This window comes from Canis lupus, chromosome 28 (assembly GCF_003254725.2).
Source record: "Canis lupus dingo isolate Sandy chromosome 28, ASM325472v2, whole genome shotgun sequence".
Classification (NCBI taxonomy): domain Eukaryota; kingdom Metazoa; phylum Chordata; class Mammalia; order Carnivora; family Canidae; genus Canis; species Canis lupus.
The window spans coordinates 2,003,106-2,022,561 of NC_064270.1; the positions used below are offsets into that span (position 1 = coordinate 2,003,106).

The following is a 19,456-nucleotide window of genomic DNA, read 5'->3' on the forward strand; positions in this document are numbered from 1 at the left end:
TTAAAAAAAAAAAAAAAGATACTTAAAGTAGAAGGGAATCCCCTCAGTGTGATTCAGATTATGTAGGAAAACCCCACAGTCCAAATCAGTACCATGTAGTGAAAGATTGAATGCTTACCCCTTAGAGTCAGGAGTAAGACAATAATGTCTGCTCTTACCACCAATACTCAACCTTGTATTTAGGTAAGAAAAGGAAATAAAGAGCATCTTATTAGAATGTTGAAGATTGGAAATAAAGAAGTAAAAATCTCTGTTTGCCAATGACATGAACTTTGATGGAGAAAATCCTAAGGAATCCACTGAAAAACTACTAGAACTAAGAATTCTGCAGTGTTACAAGTGTACAATATCATTATATTAAGATCAGTTGTATTTCTCTTCACTAACAATGAACAAATTGAATATGACACAATTTCATTTATAGTATCAGAATATAATTCTTAGGAATACTTCTTTTTAAAGCAAAATTTGTACTCTAAACACTATAAAACATTGTTGAAAGCAATTTAAGAAGTTTTAAATAAACCGAAGGGCATTACATGTTCATAAATCATAAAACTTAATATTGTCAAGGTGGTGATTTCCAAATTAATCTGCATACTCAACAAGTCCTTATTCAAAAGCCCAACTAGTGTTTTTGCAAAATAGACCATCTGATTCTAAAATTAATATGGAAATTCAAAGGACCCAGAGTAACCAGGAGTCCTAGAAGAAGAAATTAGAGAACTCACACTGATTTCAAAACTTACTACAAAGGTAAAAAGGTATTGTACTATTATAAGGACAGGCATGTAGATGAATAGAATTGAAGGACTGGTATTAAACCCTCATTTTGTGGTCAATTGGTTTTTGACAAGGGTGCCAAGACAATTCAATGGGAATAGAATAGTTTTTATGACAAATGCTGCTGGGACAATTGGGTTTTTACTTGGCAAAGTATAAAGCTGGACCCTTCTTTCATACCACAAACGTGAATTCAGAACAGGCCTACATGTAAGGCTAAAACTACAATTCTGGGCAGCCTGGGTGGCTCAGCGGTTTACCGCCTGCCTTCAGTCCGGGGTGTGATCCTGGAGACTTAGGATCGAGTCCCTCGTTGGGCTCCCTGCATGGAGCCTGCTTCTCCCTCTGCCTGTGTCTCTGCCTCTCTCTCTCTCTCTCTCTCATGAATAAATAAAATTAAAAAAAACCATACAATTCTTAGAAAAATATATGTAAATATTACTTTGGATGAGGTCAAGTTTTTGGAACATTGACAAAAGCACAAGCAACAAAAGAAAAATAGCCAAATTGGAGGTCATTAAAATACACTCTTATGTTTGAAGGACACTGTCAAGAAAGCTAAATGACAACCCATGGGGGAAATATTTGAGAATCCTAGATCTTTAAGAGGCTTGTATCTAAAAAACATTTTAAAAAAATCCCTTTTGAATATAAGGGAAGGGAGAAGAAATGTGTGGGAAATATCAGAAAGGGAGACAGAACGTAAAGACTGCTAACTCTGGGAAACGAACTAGGGGTGGTAGAAGGGGAGGAGGGCGGGGGGTGGGAGTGAATGGGTGACGGGCACTGGGGGTTATTCTGTATGTTAGTAAATTGAACACCAATAAAAAATAAATTAAAAAAAGAATCCCTTTTACAACTAGTAATGAGACAACTAGTAAAAATTGACAAAGGGTATGAATATATCTTCTGAATCCACATTTCTGTAAAGAAGATATACAAATAGCCAATAAACACCTAAAGATATGCTCAATGTCATTAATCTGTAGAGAAAGAAAATTGCAACCACAGTAAAATACTACTTCACACCCACTAGGATGGCTTTAATCACCAAAATAATAAAAAGTATTGGCAAGGGTGTGGAGCAATCAGCACTCTCTTTCATTGTTGGTGGGAACGTAAGATGGTTCTGACCACTTCTGAAAACAGTTGGTAATAACACAAGTTGCTGAATGTGTTACCACCTAACCCAATAATTCCAATCCTAGGTATATGTACGAGAGAAAGGAAAACATGTCCACACAAACACTTGTAATCAAATGTTCTTGTAGCATTATTCATAATAACCCCAAATTGGAAACAACTCAACATGCCCATCAACTGATGACTGCATAAACAATGTGTATTAATACAATGGACTATTATTCAGCAATAAAAAAGAATGAAATACTGATACACCTAAGAATCATGAATGAACTTTGAGAATGTTATGCTAAGTGAAAGAAGCCATTTATAAAAGATTACATATTGTATGATTATGGGAAATGACAAGACTAAGCAAAATGGCAAAGTAGATTGGGGTGCCTAGGGCTGAGAGGGGAAGGGAGAATTTGGGAGTGATATTTAAAGAGTATGGGGTTCCTTTTTTGGGGGTGATGAAAATGTTCTAAAGATGATTGTGATGGTTGTACAATTCTGTAAACATAATAAAAACCAGTCAATTTTAGATTTTAAATAGGTGAATTTTATGGTATGTAAATAACATTTCACTAAAGCCATAATAAAGATTTACCTATGCCTCCAGGAAGATGTGTATCACCTGTCCTACTTTAAGTTCAAGACATTCCCTTTAGGGGATCCCTGGGTGGCTCAGCGGTTTGGCGCCTACCTTTGGTGCTGGGTGCGATCCTGGAGTCCCGCGTCGGGCTCCCGGCATGAAGACTGCTTCTCCCTCCTCCTGTGTCTCTGCCTCTCTCCTCTCTCTGTCTATGTCTATCATAAATAAATAAACAAATATTTAAAAACAAAGTTTTCACTGATTAGCAATTTATCAGTTGTTCCTATTGTAATCATATGCTTGTAATTTATCTTAGGACTTTTGTCTGTTGTGTTTGCCTGTCATAAGTCATTGCGTGTTTGTGTGTAGAGATTATGTCTAATGTCTGTTACCAATATAAGTGTTATCTTAGTGCAGTAATGATAACTTCTGGAATGCTAATTATTATTTAGTGAGTCATTTATATTTTTAGTGAGTCTTATTTTTAAGGAACCTATTAACCTATCAAAAAACCCTATTTTTTTATTCAGTGTGATTTAAATGTACAATGGCTATAACATTTTGTGTGGGTTAGAAAACATAATTTACGTGGTTTAGTAAAGGATATGCATAAAGTTTTCAGAATCTTGCAAATCTCTGTTGAGTTTATTGGGTTAAATGACGTTAACAAAAATATATTTGAGTATGTACTGTAAGTAAATAAATAAATGTGTTGAGCTCTAGTAAGATATAGAAAAGTATTGTAAATACAGCTGTTCTTAATCTTTTTTTAAAAAAAATATTTACTTGAGAGAGACAGCATGCGTGAACATGAGCAGGGAAAGGGGTAGAGGGAGAAGGAGAAATAGACTCTCCGCTGAGCAGGGAGCCTGATGTGGGGCTTGATCCCAGGACCCTGGGATCATGACCTGAGCCAAAGGTAGATGTTTAACCAACTGAGCCATCCTGTTCTTAATAATAATCTTATGGTCTAATTGGGAGAGTGGTTCCGGAAACAAATGTGAAGGATTAATGATTAGACCAATTAAGTACTGGAAAGAATTCTAGGGCTGTCTGGAAGATTGATGTAGGCCAGAGTGATTGAGAAAGTCTTTATAACAGAATGAGACATTCAGATAGGCTTGTTAAAAAAAAAAATTATTCTTGTTTTTTAGGTATAAAACTCAAAACATGAACAACGATATATATTACCAATGTTCAAAAGTGATTTGGCTAGAACTGGAATACAGTTGCCTACAACATATTCCAGAGGAATTAGAAAAGTCAAAGTAATGGATAACAGAAAAGATCCTCCATTCTTCAATGAAGATAACGTGGGACCGTTTTACTACAAACTTCCTTTCTATGATACCATGGAGCTCTTCATTGAAACATTGACTGGAACATGTTTTGAGCTGAGAGTTTCACCCTTTGAAGCTGTTATTTCTGTGAAAGCAAAAATTCAAAGATTGGAAGGTACTAGTTTACATTTGTTCATCTGGAGTGTGTAATAATTCTAACTTTTCTTATGGATAAAATGTCAAACCTATATAGAAGTAGGAAGAATAGAGTAATGCACTCTTTAGACCCCTTCCTCAGCTTCAACAGTTATTAACTCATGAACTGTCATGTTTCTATTTCTGCATTCCTCCCACCCCTTTCCACTTCTGCTAGGTTCTTTTGAAGGAAATCTCTGACATTGTGGTAATAGTATATGAAATAATATTTTAAAATAATTTTTCAACAGGTTATGATGACATGCAAAATCTTCCATAAGTACCTTACAGTTATTTTCAATGGGAAATCATGATTGAGTTCCGTTTTAGTGACCTTCTTTACCTATTTATACTACTTTGCAGATATTTTTATTTTTTTTATTACGTATGTATGTATTTATTTAAAATCTAGAATGCTTCATGAATTTGCTTGTCATCCCTGCATGCAGGGCCAGGTGAATCTTCTCTATATCATTCCAGTTTTAATTTTTAAATTTTTAAAAAATTTTAAATTTTTGTATGTTTTTTTATTGGAGTTCGATTTGCCAACATAGAGTATAACACCCAGTGCTCATCCCACTCATTCCAGTTTTAGTATACATGCTGCTGAAGCGAGCATACTTTTCTTTTTTAATGTGGAGATTTTCTAAGAGTTCTGGCTTACATTTACATATATTTGAAGTTTCCTCGGTACAGCAGGAATGCTGAATATTGAACAATATTGAATAAGTTCAGTGTCTTTGTGGCTTACATGTGTGTGAAGGGGTCATAAATTATTTTGTGTTAAAATTAGAATCTTTTTCTTTGTACTTTACAAATTTCTGAAATAAGTCGTATTTGCCATTATAGTTGTTAGAACCCAGTATGTACTTAAAAATTAAATTGTTCTATATAACACTAAATGGATGTTGCTGTAATTTAGCGGTAATAACGAGCATTGCCCTCTAGTTTAAGTTCAGAGTTGTAGAAGGATGATTAGTGTTGGAATCTTTTGTCTATTAAAGTCGAGAATCCTGGTGTCTGAACTAAATAGTTGCTGTTTCTCTACTAACTATTCTGTTAAGTTAGTGGCCAGCTGAGTCCAGAGGCCATATTAGTACATCCAGTAATGGCACATGAAACATCTTTCCCTCAAGTGATTTGCTGAGACACAGAGGCAGAAGAGGGTATTTTGACATTGTTCTGCTTTTTTATTAATATGATGGTATAATTATATCTTTTTAGGAGCAGGAAGATAAAACCATCTTGTGTTCTAAATAATCTCTGTATTTTTCCCCCTTTCATGCATTTTGAATAATCTTCATGCAGCAAAAACATTTTAGAGAGTATCTTGCTTAGGTATCTTAATGTCAGAAGATTAAAATTGGCTTACAGAAGGTTAGGGACTCATCCTAGGAAAATGTCATTCCTTTTTTTTTTTTTTTAATTGGAGTTCAATTTGCCAACATATAGCATAACACCCAGTGCTCATCCCATCAAGTGCCCCACTCAGTGCCCGTCACCCAGTCACCCCCCCACCCCCGCCCACCTCCCTTTCCACCACCCCTTGTTTGTTTCCCAGAGTTAGGAGTCTCTCATGTTCTGTCTCCCTTTCTGATATTTCCCACTCATTTTTCTCCTTTCCCCTTTAAAGGAAAATGTCATTACTGACAGAATTGGTTTCACAGCCAAGATGTAGACTTCTTGAAAGTCCGAGATCAGTGTACTAGCATGGTCAGATTCTACTAAGGGCTTTTTTCTTTTTCTTTTTCTTTTTCTTTTTTTTTTTTTTTTTTTTAAAGATTTATTTATTTATTTATTTATTTATTTATTTATTTATTTATTTATTTATTTATTTATGATAGACACAGAGAGAGAGAGAGGCAGAGACACAGGAGGAGGGAGAAGCAGGCTCCACACCGGGAGCCCGACGTGGGACTCGATCCCGGGACTCCAGGATCGCACCCTGGGCCAAAGGCAGGCGCTAAACCGCTGAGCCACCCAGGGATCCCCTAAGGGCTTTCTTCTTGACTTAAAGACTGCCTTTTCTTTCCGTATCCTCATCTGGCAGACAGGAAGAGAGTGGGCCCTCTGGCATCTCTTCTTATATGCCACTGTGAGGGACACTCCATCACATTGGAGTTTGGGCTTCAAGATACAAATTGAGGGTAGGGATACAGTTCAGTGCATAGCATTCCTTTTCCCATTGCTGATCCTCATATCCCTCATCTTTTCTTTTATCCTGTTCCATACTTTCTTATAATTTCTTCCAGCCATGGGCACTGACATTCTGTTTTTCAGGAGGCTTCAAGAAGGCATCTTTCCTGAAAAATGAATTTTGACTTTTTTCTGGGGTGATCTTTTTATTTCTTTTCTTTTCCTTTCTGCCTTTTCTTTTTTGTCTTATCTTTTCTTTTGAGAGAGAGAGCATGCAAGCAGGGAGGCATAGAGGCAGAGGGAAAGAATCCCAAGCAGGCTCCACACCTAGGTTGGAACCGGGAGCAGTACTTGATCTCACAACCCTGAGATCATGACTCAAGCTGAAATCAAGAATCGGATCCTTACTTGATTGAGCCACTCAGGCACTCTTGATCTTTGTATTTCTACCTAGGAAGACATTTGGGGCTAAATCTCCCAAGATAGATAATGTAGCGGGGAGGATAGGAAGGCAGAGGTGACACTGCTCAGTTAATCCTTCAGGGAAGTGCTTGCTCTGCCAGACTGCGTTTCCTTTTCCAGTAAATTCAGAACTGGAGCCTAGTAAGAGATAGGGGGGTAGATGGAGGGAACTGTGAACAAAGAGTTGAAGAAATGTGTTGGTTAGTAATGATAAGGCTGTAGCAAGAAAGGAGCAGAACCTACAAGGGAACTTTAAATGGGTGTTGAAGGCACAGTAGCACTAGAGCCAGACAGTCTGATTGCATATTTCTAGCCAAGCAGATTACTTAATCTCTATTTACCTCAGGTGTGCTCATTTAAAATAGGAATAATAATAGTTCCAATCTCAAAAAGTGATTCTTAGGATTCTTAGTTAATAAATGTAGAACATTTAGCAGAGCATCTGTGTTCTTTATCAGGGGAAAATTGTTACTCTGTGGAAAGAGTACAGCATGTACCCATGGATATAAGAATGATGACCTTGGGAAGAGATGTAATTTAGCTCTCTGAGTTTTCCAGAGAAGGCAATTTTTTTGGAGTTTATCATTACCTAGAACATTGGCCTGTAAAGGAGAGTACATACTATGCAGAGGTTATGAAAAGTAATCCAGTGGAAATTGGAAAGAGAAAATATGCCAAGAAATGTAAGGGATTATTATCATTTGGTTCATGATTGCCACGGGCAGTGGATTTCCTAAGACATCCAGTCCTTGGGATTACTGCTGCCTGTAAAGATTTCTCTTCTATGCATGGTATAGGACTTTTTTTCTTGCCCTTTTTATGGGTAGATGGAACCATGTTATTAGTTCTGGTCAATGAACTATGAATAGAAGTTTCTATTAGCCTATGCCCCCAACCTCCCCCATCTCCACTGACATGCAGTGAACATGTAACATGAGCAATAAATCAGTTTTTGTCTTAAGCCATTAACGTCTTTGGGGTCATTTGAAGATTCAGCATAACCTACTTAATTCTAACTAATACAGTATGAAATGGGGATCCTTTTTTTCCCATTACATAGATAACTGGTCTTTTAAATACCATTTATTGAAATACTCTAACTTTTCTCACCAAATTTCATACCTGTCATGTATGGTATTTATGATATTCATGTATGATATACAACTCTTGATCACCTCATCTATGTCTGTGTCTTCATAAGCCAATATTTATTATACATTCTTATTTATCGTGATATGACTTAACAATTTTTTTTAAAGATTTTATTTGTGTATTCATGAGAGAGAGAGAGAGAGAGAGAGGCAAGAGACACATGCAGAGGGAGAAGCAGGCTCCTGGAGGGAGCCTGATGTGGGACTTGATCCTGGGACTTCAGGATCATGCCCTGAGCTGAAGGCAGACGCTTAACCACTGAGCCGCCCAGGAATTCCTAACTTAACAAGTTTTGATAGTTGATGATGTGCATTCACATTAAGGATTGTTATGTTTTCTTAGAGAATTAACCAATTTATCATTATGTAATGCCTTCTCTTTACCCCCAATAACTTTCCTTATCCTGAGTTCTGTGCTGTCTGCAATTAATATAGCTACTCCAGCTTCCTTTTGATTATTATTGGCATGATGTATCTTTCTCCATCCCTTTACTTTTCCCTCCAGCTTTCTTAATTAACAAATAAAATTGTATATATCCCTATACTTTTAATCTCTAACTTTATGTTTAAAGTGGAGTTTTTAGAGACTACATGTAGTTGGGTCTTGGTTTTTGATCAAGTCTGATGATCTCTGTCTTTTATTTTTTATTTTTATTTTTTTAAATAATAAATTGATCTCTGTCTTTTTTAATTGATAATTTAGGCAGTCGATGTTTAAAATTATCTATATTGTTGAATTAATAACTATTGTATTTGTTACTTTTTTCTATTCATCCTCCTTGTTCTTTGTTCCTTTGTTTCTTTTCTGCATTTTGTGGTTTTAATTAAAAACTCTCTTCTTGCTTACAGGATTTGTAATAAAAAGTTCCCTATAATTATTGTCTAGTTTTTTCCTCTGCCTTCTTTAAAGATTTTCTCTTTGTTTTTGCTCTTCTGCAGTTTGATAAGATATGCCTAGGTATAAATTTTAAAATTTTAATCCTCTTTGGTGGTCTCTGAGCTTCCTGTTGTATGCTTTGGTATATCTTGTTAATTTTGGAAAATTCTGGGCCATTATTACTTAAAATATTTCATCTGTACTATTTGTTCTGTTTCTTCTAGTATTCCAGTTACACCTTTTGAAAATTTTCCACGGTTCTTGAAGTACTGGTTTTTTTTTTTTTTTTCATTGTTTTTTTTCTCTTAATGTTTCAATTTGGGAAGTTTCTGTCAACATTTCTTTAAGCTTTAAGCTCACTGATTCTTTCCTTGCAATTTCCAGTCTACTAATAAGCAGGCCGATCAAAGTCTTTTTAAATTTCTGTTATTGTTTTTTACTTCCAACATTTACTTTTAATTCTTTTGTATACTTTCATTCTGTCTGTCTTTTCTTTTTCTTTTTTTTTTAAATTTTTTTATTGGACTTCAATTTGCCAACATATAGCATAACACCAGTGCTCATCCCAACAAGTGCCTCCCTCAGTGCCCATCACACAGTCACCCAAACCCCCCACCCACCTCTCCTTCCACTACGCCTTGTTCATTTCCCAGAGTTAGGTGTCTCTCATGTTTTGTCACCCTCACTGATATTTTCACTCATTTTCTCTCCTTTCCCTTTATTCCCTTTCACTAATTTTTATATTCCCCAAATGAATGAGACCATATATTCATATTGATTGACTTATATTTCACTCAGCATAATATCCTAGATGGACACCGAGACTCCTTCCACAGTTTGGCTATTGTGGACATTGCTGCTGGAAACACCGGGGTGTAGGTGTCCTGGCGTTTCACTGCATCTGTATCTTTGGGGTAAGTACCCAGCAGTGCAATTGCTGGGTTGTAGGGCAGATCTATTTTTAACTCTTTGAGGAACCTCCACACAGTTTTCCAGAGTGGCTGCACCAGTTCACATTCCCACCAACAGTGAAGGAGGGTTCCCCTTTCTCCACATCCTCTCCCACATTTGTTGTTACCTGCCTTGTTAATTTTCCCCATTCTCACTGGTGTGAGGTGGTATCTCATTGTGGTTTTGATGTGTATTTCCCTGATGGCAAGTGATGCGGAGCATTTTCTCACGTGCTTGTTGGCCATGTCTATGTCTTCCTCTGGGAGATTTCTGTTCATGTCTTTTTCCCATTTCATGATTGAATTGTTTGTTTCTTTGCTGTTAAGTTGAATAAGTTCTTTATAGATCTTGGATACCAGCCCTTTATCTGATAGGTCATTTGCAAATATCTTCTCCCATTCTGTAGGGTTGTCTTTTAGTTTTGTTGACTGTATCCTTTGCTGTGCAAAAGCTTCTTATCTTGATGAAGTCCCAATAGTTCATTTTTGCTTTTGTTTCTTTTGCCTTCATGGATGTATCTTGCAAGAAGTTACTGTGGCCGAGTTCAAAAAGGGTGTTGCCTGTGTTCTCCTCTAGGATTTTGATGGAATGAATCTTGTCTCACATGATTAAACTTATTTGTAGGTATTTCATTCCTTTTGATGCAATTGTAAATTGGGCTTTTAAAATTTCTCTTTTTGGTAGTTCATTATTAGTGTATGGAAACATACATTAGTATTTTGTATTGATCTTGTATCTTGCAACTTTACTGACTTTGTTTTATTAGTTCTAACAGGGGTTGTTTTTTTTTTTTTTTTTTGGTGGAATTTTTAGAGTTTTTTGTTTGTTTGTTTTTTGTTTTTTTGTTTTTTTTTTAAACTTATGATAGTCACAGAGAGAGAGAGAGAGAGAGAGAGAGGCAGAGACATAGGCAGAGGGAGAAGCAGGCTCCATGCACCAGGAGCCTGACGTGGGATTCGATCCCGGGTCTCCAGGATCGCGCCCTGGGCCAAAGGCAGGCGCCAAACCACTGCGCCACCCAGGGATCCCTAGAGTTTTTTAATATATGTCATCTGCAAATAGAAATAGTTATACTTGTTTCATTCTGCATTGGATACCTTTTCATTTTCTTGCCTAATTGCTCTTTCTAGGACTTTCAGTACTATGTTGAATAAATGTGGCAAGAATGGGCATCTTTATTTTGTTACTCACCTTAGAGGAAAAACCTTCCATTTTTCCCCATTCAGTATGATGGTTATCGTGAACTTGTCGTATATGGCCTTTATTATGTTGAGGTATGTTTTCTCTATACCCAGTTTTTTGACAGTTTGTACCATGAATGGATATTGAATTTTGTTAAATGCTTTCTCTGCATCTGTTGAAATGATCCTATTTTTATCCTTCATTTTTAAAAAATATTTTATTTATTAAAAAGAGGGAGAGCAAGCATGGGCAGTGCAGATGGAGAGGGACAGGCGACAGGCAGACTTCCAGCTGAGCAGGGAACCCAACTTGGGGCTTGATTACAGGACTCTGGGATCATGACCTGAACTGAAGGCAGATGCTTAACTGCCTGAGCCACCCAGGCACCCTATCCTTAATTTTTTAATGTGGTATATCATATTGATCTGTGGATGTTGAACCATCTTTGGATTTCTGGAATAGTTCATGGTATATGATCCTTTTAATGTTCTGTTCTATTCTATTCTATTGTATTCTATTCTAGTTTTATGTGTTTTGTTGTTGAATGTAGTTTGCTAATATTTTATGAGGATATTTGCATCTTTGTTTATCAGGAATATTGTCTTGTAATTTTCTTTTCTTGTAGTATCTTTGTCTAGTTTTGGTGTTAGGGTAATGGTGGACTTGTAACATGAGTTATGGAAATGTTCCCTCTTCTCTTTTTGAAAGAATTCGAGAAGGATTGGTATTCATTGTTCTTTACATGTTTCATAGAATTCACAAGTGAAGCCAGCTGGTCCTGCACTGTTGTTTCTTGGTAGATTTTTGACTGCTGATTTATTTCCTTACTAATTGGTCTGTTTTGAATTTTTCTTTTTTTATGATTCAGTCTTGGTAGGTTGTGTGTTTATGAATTTATCTATTTCTTCTAGGTTTTCCAATTTGTTGGCTTGTAATTGTTCATAGTAGTCTCTAATCTTTTATATTTATGTGGTATCAATTGCAGCTTCCCATTTTTGATTTGATTTAATTTATTTGGAGTCTTCTCTTCTTGATGAGTCTGACTAAAGGTTTTCTCATCTCTTAAAAGTAATTGGCTCTTAGTTTCTTTGATCTTTTCTATTGCCCTTTTAGCCTCTATTTCATTTATTTCTGCTCTGGATCTTTGTTATTTCATTGATTCTGCTAACTTTAGGTTTAGTTTATCCTTATTTTTTTCCATATTCCTTGAGTTGTAAAGTTAGGTTGTGTGAAATACTATTGTGTCTTAATGTAATTGTTTATTGCTATGAATGTCTCTCTTAGAACTAATTTTGCTGTACCTCCTGAGTTTTGGTATGTTGTATTTCCATTTTCATTTGTCTCCAGGTATTATTAATTTTCTTTTTTATTTGTTCTTTATCTCATTATTTATCAATAGCATGTTGTTTAATCTTTACATATTTGTGAATTTTGCAGTTTTCTTTTTGTAGATAATTTCTAGTTTTATAACATTATGTTTGGAAAAGAGACTTGATAGAAGACTGAAGATTTCAGTCTTCTTAAATTTATTAAGTCTTATTTTGTGACCTGACATATGATCTATCCTAGAATACATTCTATTTTTACTTGAGAAGAGTGTATATCCTGCGTTTGGATGGAATGTTCCGTAAATGTTAAAGCCAGTTGGTCTAATGTGTCATTTAAATCTAACGTTTCTTCATAGATTTTCTATCCGGATGATTTGTTGGTAAAGGTGGGATATTGAAGTACTCTACTATTATTGTATTGCAGATTCTTTCTACCCTTAGGTCTATTAATATTTGTTTTATGTATTTAGGTGCATAGATATTTATAAATGTAATATCCTCTTGTGGGATTAACACTTTTATCATTCTATAATGACGTTTTTTTGTCTCCTGTTATAGTCTTTGTCTTGAAGTTCCTTTTGTCTGATATAAGTATAGTTGCTACCTACTTTTTTTGGTTTCTTTTGGCATGGAATGCTTTTTTCCATCCCTTTCTGTCTGAGTGTGTCCTTAAAGCAGAAGTGAGTCTTTTCTAAGCAGAATATAGTTAGGTCTTATGATTATTATTATCATTTGCCGTTCAGCCACTCTCTTGATTGGAGAATTTGGTCCATTTACATTAAGGTAATTACAGATAAGGTATAGGCATTATTTCCGTTTTGTTAATTGTTTTCTTGCTGCTCTATAATTCATTTGTTTTCCGTTTCTCTTGCCCTCTTCCTTTGTGATTTGATGATTTTTGGTAGTGGTATGCTTAGATTTTTTTTTTCTGTTTATCTTTTACAGATCTACTGTAGGTTTTTGCTTTGTGGTTAAAACCAGGAAACTTATATAAAACATCTTGTTTATACAGTTTATTTTAAGCACGTAACAACTTAATTTCAAATGCACTCTAAAGCTCTGTATTATTACTCTTCTTCCTACATCTTACATTTTTAATGCCGCAATTTATCTTGTATTCATTAACAAATTATTGTAGTTATATTTATTTTTACTACTTTTGTCCTTTAGTCTTCATACTTGATTTATAAGTGATTAACGCACTGTCATTACTTTAGATTACTCTGAATTTAACCATGTATTTTTAACAGTGAGATTTATACTTTCAGATGTTTTCCTGTTACTAGTTATAGTATTTTATTGCAGTTTAAAGATGTTCTTTTCACATTTCTTGTAATTCTGGTCTATTGTTGCTGAACTCCTTCAGCTTTCGCTTTTTTGGAAAACTTTGTCTTATCTGTAATTCTGAAAGATCACTTTGCTAGGTAAAGTATTCTTAGCAGTGTTTTCTTTTTAGCACTTTGAATATGTTGTACCACTCTTTTTGGGCCTGGAAAGTTTCTGCTGAAATATCTTTTTGTAGTCTTATGTGAGATTTCTTGTTCTTAAGAAGCTGTTTTTCTCTTGCTGCTTTAGAAGGATGCTCTCCTTATCTTTAACTTATGACAGTTAAATTATAATGTGTCTTAGCTTGGGCCTCTGTGGATTCATCTAAGTTTTATGTCTGTTTTTCTCTGTCTTTACCTTTTGGGACCTCTATAATGCAAATATTGGTCTATTTAATATTGTTCCATAAATCCATTAATCGGACTTTTCTCTTTTATCTTTTTGCTCCTTTGACTGGATGAATTCCACTGTCCTTTCAGTTTGCTGACCTTTTCTTCTGCTTTGTATGGTTGGCTGTTTTACCCCTGTATTTAATTTTTCAATTCAGTTATTTTATTCTTCAGCTTCGTGATTTATTTGATACTTTCATACATTTTCTCTTTGTTGAAATTCTTACTTTGTTCGTGCATTATCCTTCTGACATTGGCAAATATCTTCATGATCATTATTTTGAACTCTTTATCAGGTAGATCACTTATCTCCATTTCATCAAGAGGTTTTATCTTGTTCTTTTGTTTGGAACATACTTGTCTCTTTACTTTTCTTGACTCTCCGTGATGGTTTCTGTGCTTTAGTTAAAACAGCCATTTCTTCCAATCTTGATGTAGTGGTCTTATATTTGATATGAACCTTCTCATTCAACCCTGCTTATCTCTCAGATCTTTGTGATTATCCAAACAGTGCATTTTTGTGGCTTGCAGTAGTTGTCGCAGTGGGAAGGATCTCAGCACGTAGATACAGGCTGTTTGGAATCTGTCCCCTAGGCTACCATCTTTAAAGTATGCAAATATATCTCTTTTAGGGAAAGGCTGCTAGATGATTGTTTCTATTTGCCTCTTCTGCGCTGTACCGTAGTTAGCCAGTTAAGAATTGTTTCTCTGTTTTTCAATTTTTCCTCTCCTCCAAAGATTGTATTTATTTATTTATTTATTTGACAGAGAGAGAGAGAGAGAGAGAGATATAACAAGCAGGGGGAGCAACAGAGGGAGAAGGAGAAGCAAATTCCCCACTGAGCAGGGAGCCTAATGCAAGGATGGATCTCATGACTTGAGCCAAAGTAAAGCAGATGCTTAAGCGACTGAACCACCCAGGCGCCCTTCTTTTCTTTCTTTTTTTTAAAAGAATATTTATTTTGACACATGAGGTGGGGCAAGATGGCAGAAGAGTAGGGTCCCCAAGTCACCTGTCCCCACCAACTTACATAGATAACTTTCAAATCATCCTGAAAACCTACAAATTCGGCTTGATTTAAAGAGAGAAAAGCTGGAATGCTACAGTGAGAAGAGTTTGAGCTATCAAGGTAGGAAGAATGAAAAATAAATAAAAAAGCATTCAAGGGGGAGGGGCCCCCGTGAGAGGCTGGGCTAAGGCCAGGCGGTGAGAGCCTCCAGGACAGGAAAGCCCAAGCCCGGAGAAGCAGGAGCTTTACCAATCTTCCCGGACGGAAAGGCACTCGCAGGGAGCTCGGGCAGGATCCCAGGAGGGGCAGTGATGCCCCCCAGGTTCCCGGGGTCACTAACAGAAGAGGTGCACCCTGGGGAGAGCACACCACACCACAGGCCGAGCTACCTAAAGGGCTGGAGGGCACGCCCAGCGGGGCCTCGGGAGCAGCTCCGCGGTGGCTCTGCGGGGAGGGGGCTGCGCGGCTGGGGAGTATGATTCCAGCAGCACAGGTCCCAGAGGCCAAGGAGCCGGGGGACACAACCAAGATCTGGCACTCCCCCCAGGACAGGCGGGGGCCGAGAAGGCACGGGACAGCGGGGACACTCCTGCAGCTGGGTGGCCCTGAGCTGTGCAGATCAGCGCCCCCCCACCCCCAGAGCATCCAGGCCCCTGCGGACTGGGAGATGTGGTAGTTACTGAGGGAGCTGACTCTAGGGCTGGAGAGCTGGCCTCCGCCACTGTTGTTGTTCCTCCTGGTGTCACCTGGTACATGGGGTTGAGCAGGGCTGCCAGGGAGCAAGGTCCTCACAGGATAAACAGCTCCTACTGAGCCATGCACCTGGCAGGGGCAGGACAACTCCCCCAGATGCATACAACTGAGAATCAGCAGAGCAGGCCCCTCCCCCAGAACACCAGCTGGAAGGACAGGGGAAGGGCAAGTTCTTGACCAAGCAATGCTGGAAAGTTCCAGGGGAAGTCGAGGGACTTACAGTATATAGAATCAGAGGATGACCCTCCTTGTTTATTGTTTCTTGTTTGTCCCACTCCCCCTTTTTTTCTCTTTTTCTCCGTTTTTCAGTACAACTTGTTTTTAGCCACTCTATACGGAGCAAAATGACTAGAAGGAAGAACTCATCACAAAAGAATCAGAAACAGTACTCTCTCTCCCACATAATTATAGAATTTGGATTACAATTAGATGTCAGAAAGCCAATTTAGAAGCACGATTATAAAGTTACTGGTGGCTCTGGAAAAAGCATAAAGGATTCAAGAGACTTCATGACTGCAGAATTTAGATCCAATCAGGCCGAAATTAAAAATCAATTCAGTGAGATGCAATCCAAACTGGAGGTCCTAACGACAAGGGTTAATGAGGTAGAAAAACGAGTGAGTGACAGAGAAGACAAGTTGATGGCAAGGAGGGAAGCTGAGGGAAAAAGAGAAAAACAAAAGATCATGAGGTTAGGTTAAGGGAAATAAATGACAGCCTAAGAAGGAAAATTCTACTTTTAATTGGGGTTCCAGAGGGCGCCGAAAGGGACAGAGGACCAGAAGGTGTATTTGAACAAATCATAGCTGAGAACTTCCCTAACTTAGGAAGGGAAACAGGCATTCAGATCCAGGAGATAGGTCCCTCCCTAAAATCAGTAAAAACCGTTCAACACCCTCAACACCCTCGACATTTAATAGTGAAACTTGCAAATTCCAAAGATAAAGAGAAGATCCTTAAAGCAGCAAGAGACAAGAAATCCCTAACCTTTATGGGGAGAAGTATTAGGTTAACAGCAGACCTCTCCACAGAGACCTGGCAGGCCAGAAAGGGTTGGCAGGATATATTCAAGGTCCTAAATGAGAAGAACATGCAGCCATGAATACTCTATCCAGCAAGGCTCTCATTCAGAATAGAAGGAGAGATAAAGAGCTTCCAAGATAGGCAGAAACTGAAAGAATATGGGACCACCAAACCAGCTCTGCAAGAAATATTAAGGGGGACTCCGTAAAAGAAAGAGGAAGTCCGGGGATCCCTGGGTGGCTCAGCGGTTTAGCGCCTGCCTTTGGCCCAGGGCACGATCCTGGAGTCCCGGGATCAGCTCCCACATCGGGCTCCCAGCATGGAGCCTGCTTCTCCCTCCTCCTGTGTCTCTGCCTCTCTCTCTCTCTCCCTATGTGTATCATAAATAAATAAATAAATAAATAAATAAATCTTTAAAAAAAAAAAAGAAAGAGGAAGTCCAAGGAAACAATCCACAAAAACAGGGACTGAATAGGTATCAATGATGACACTAAATTCATATCTTTCAGTAGTAACTCTGAACATGAGTGGGCTTAATGATCCCATCAAAAGACACAGGGTTTCAAACTGGATAGAAAGCAAGACCCATCTTTTCCTGTCTACAGGGACTCATTTTAGACCTAAGGACACCTACAGCCTGAAAATGAAAGGTTGGAGAACCATGTACCATTCAAATGGTTCTCAAAAGAAAGCAGGGGTAGCCATCCTTATATCAGATAAATTAAAGTTTATCCCAAAGACTGTAGTAAGAGATGAAGAGGGACACTATATCATACTTAAAGGATCTATCCAACAAGAGAACCTAACAGTCATGAATATTTTGCCCTGAATGCTGTGGGAGCTGCCAAGTCTATCAATCAATTAATAACCAAAGTTAAGACATACTTAGATAATAATACACTAATACTGGGAGACTTCAACAAGGCCTTTTCTATAAATGACAGAGCTTCTAAGCACAACATCTCCAAAGAAACAAGAGCTTTAAATGATACACTGGACCAGATCGATTTCACAAATATTTACAGAAATTTACATCCAAATGCAACTGAATACACATTCTTCTCAAGTGCACATGGAACTTTCTCCAGAATAGACCACATACTGGGTCACAAATCAGGTTTTCACTGATATCAAAAGATTGGGATCGTCCCCTGCATATTTTCAGACCATAATGCTTTGAAACTAGAACTAAATCACAAGAAGAAGTTTGGAAGGATTTCAAGAACGTGGAGGTTAAAGACCATCCTTCTAAAAGATGAAAGTGTCAAGCAAGAAATTAGAGAAGAATTAAAAAGATTCATGGAAAAAAAAAAGATTCATGGAAACTAATGAGAATGAATATACAACCATTCAAAATCTTTGGGATACAACAAAAGCAGTCCTGAGGGGGAAATACATCACAATAATAGCATCCCTCAAAAAACTGGAAAGAACTCCTATACAAAAGCTAACCTTGCACCTAAAGGAGCTAGAGAAGCAACAGCAAATGAAACCTTCACCCAGCAGAAGAAGAGAGTTAATAAAGATTCGAGCAGAACTCCATGAAATCGAGACCAGAAGAACTGTGGAACAAAACCAGGAGTTGGTTCTTTGAAAGAATTCATAAGATAGATAAACCATTAGCCATCCTTATTAAAAGGAAGAGAGAAAAGACTCAATAAAATCATGAATGAGAAAGGAGAGATCATGACCAACACCAAGGAAATACAAACGATTTTAAAAACTTATTATAAGCAGCTGTTATACCAATAATTTAGGCAATCTAGAAGAAATAGACACATTTCTGGAAAACCACAAACTACCAAAACTGGAACAGGAAGAAATAGAAAACCTGAACAGGCCAATAACCAGGAAGGAAATGGAAGCAGTCATCAAAAACCTCCCAAGACACAAAAGTCCAGGGCCAGATGGCTTCCCAGGGGAATTCTATCAAATATTTAAAGAAGAAACAATATCTATTCTACTACAATTATTGTTCCAAAAGATAGCAAGGGATGGAATACCTACACCAAACTCGTTCTGTGAGGTCATCATCACCTTAATTCCAAAACCAGACAAAGACCCCACCAAAAAGGAGAATTATAGACCAATATTCCTGATGAACACAGATGCAAAAATTCTCAACAAGATACTAGCCAATAGGATCCAACAGTACATTAAGAAGATTTTTCACCATGACCAAGTGGGATTTATCCCCAGGATGCATTTGGATGTAAAGTTCTGTAAATATCTGTGAAATCCATCTGGTCCAGTGTATCATTTAAAGCTCTTGTTTCTTTGGAGATGTTGTGCTTAGAAGATCTGTCATTTATAGAAAGGGCCGTGTTGAAGTCTCCCAGTATTAGTGTATTATTATCTAAGTATGTCTTAACTTTGGTTATTAATTGATTGATAGACTTGGCAGCTCCCGCATTCGGGGCATAAATATACATGACTGTTAGGTCCTCTTGTTGGATAGATCCTTTAAGTATGATATAGTGTCCCTCTTCATCTCTTACTACAGTCTTTGGGATAAACTTTAGTTTATCTGATATGAACACTGCTACTCCTGCTTTCTTTTGAGGACCATTTGAATGGTAAATGGTTCTCCATTCTTTCATTTTCAGGCTGTAGGTTTCCTTAGGTCTAAAATGAGTCTCTTGTAGACAGCAAATAGATGGCTCTTCCTTTTTTCTCCAGTGTGAACCCTGCGCCTTTTAATGGGATCATTAAGCCCATTCATGTTCAGAATTCTTATCTTATTGAAAGATAAGAATTTAGTGTCATCATTGATACCTATTCAGTCCCTGTTTTTGTGGATTGTTTCATTGGACCTCCTCTTTCTTTTACGGAGTCCCCCTTAATATTTCCTGCAGAGTTGGTTTGGTGGTCATATATTCTTTCAGTTTCTGCC

The 19,456-nt window shown here is 37.4% G+C and overlaps 1 protein-coding gene and 1 non-coding gene across 6 annotated transcripts in view; one reads left to right on the top strand and one right to left on the bottom strand.

Moving 5' to 3' along the window:
- Window positions 1–19,456, top strand: part of ZFAND4 (zinc finger AN1-type containing 4) — a 67,757-nt gene that overhangs the window by 2,966 nt on the left and 45,335 nt on the right. For 3 of the 5 annotated variants that reach the window (XM_049103046.1, XM_025466380.3, XM_049103045.1), the window contains exon 2: window positions 3,655–3,955. The exons of 1 other annotated variant lie outside the window; for it this stretch is intronic. In XM_049103046.1, the coding sequence (XP_048959003.1) occupies window positions 3,694–3,955 (262 nt within the window). In that variant the 5' untranslated portion in view covers window positions 3,655–3,693. Of the gene's footprint in view, window positions 1–3,654; window positions 3,956–19,456 lie in introns of those variants that run through there. One more of the 5 variants, XM_049103048.1, reaches the window with a different exon arrangement.
- LOC112672672 (U6 spliceosomal RNA) lies at window positions 4,378–4,483 on the bottom strand. The gene has a single exon (XR_003144410.1). It is a non-coding gene; the product is annotated as a U6 spliceosomal RNA (small nuclear RNA).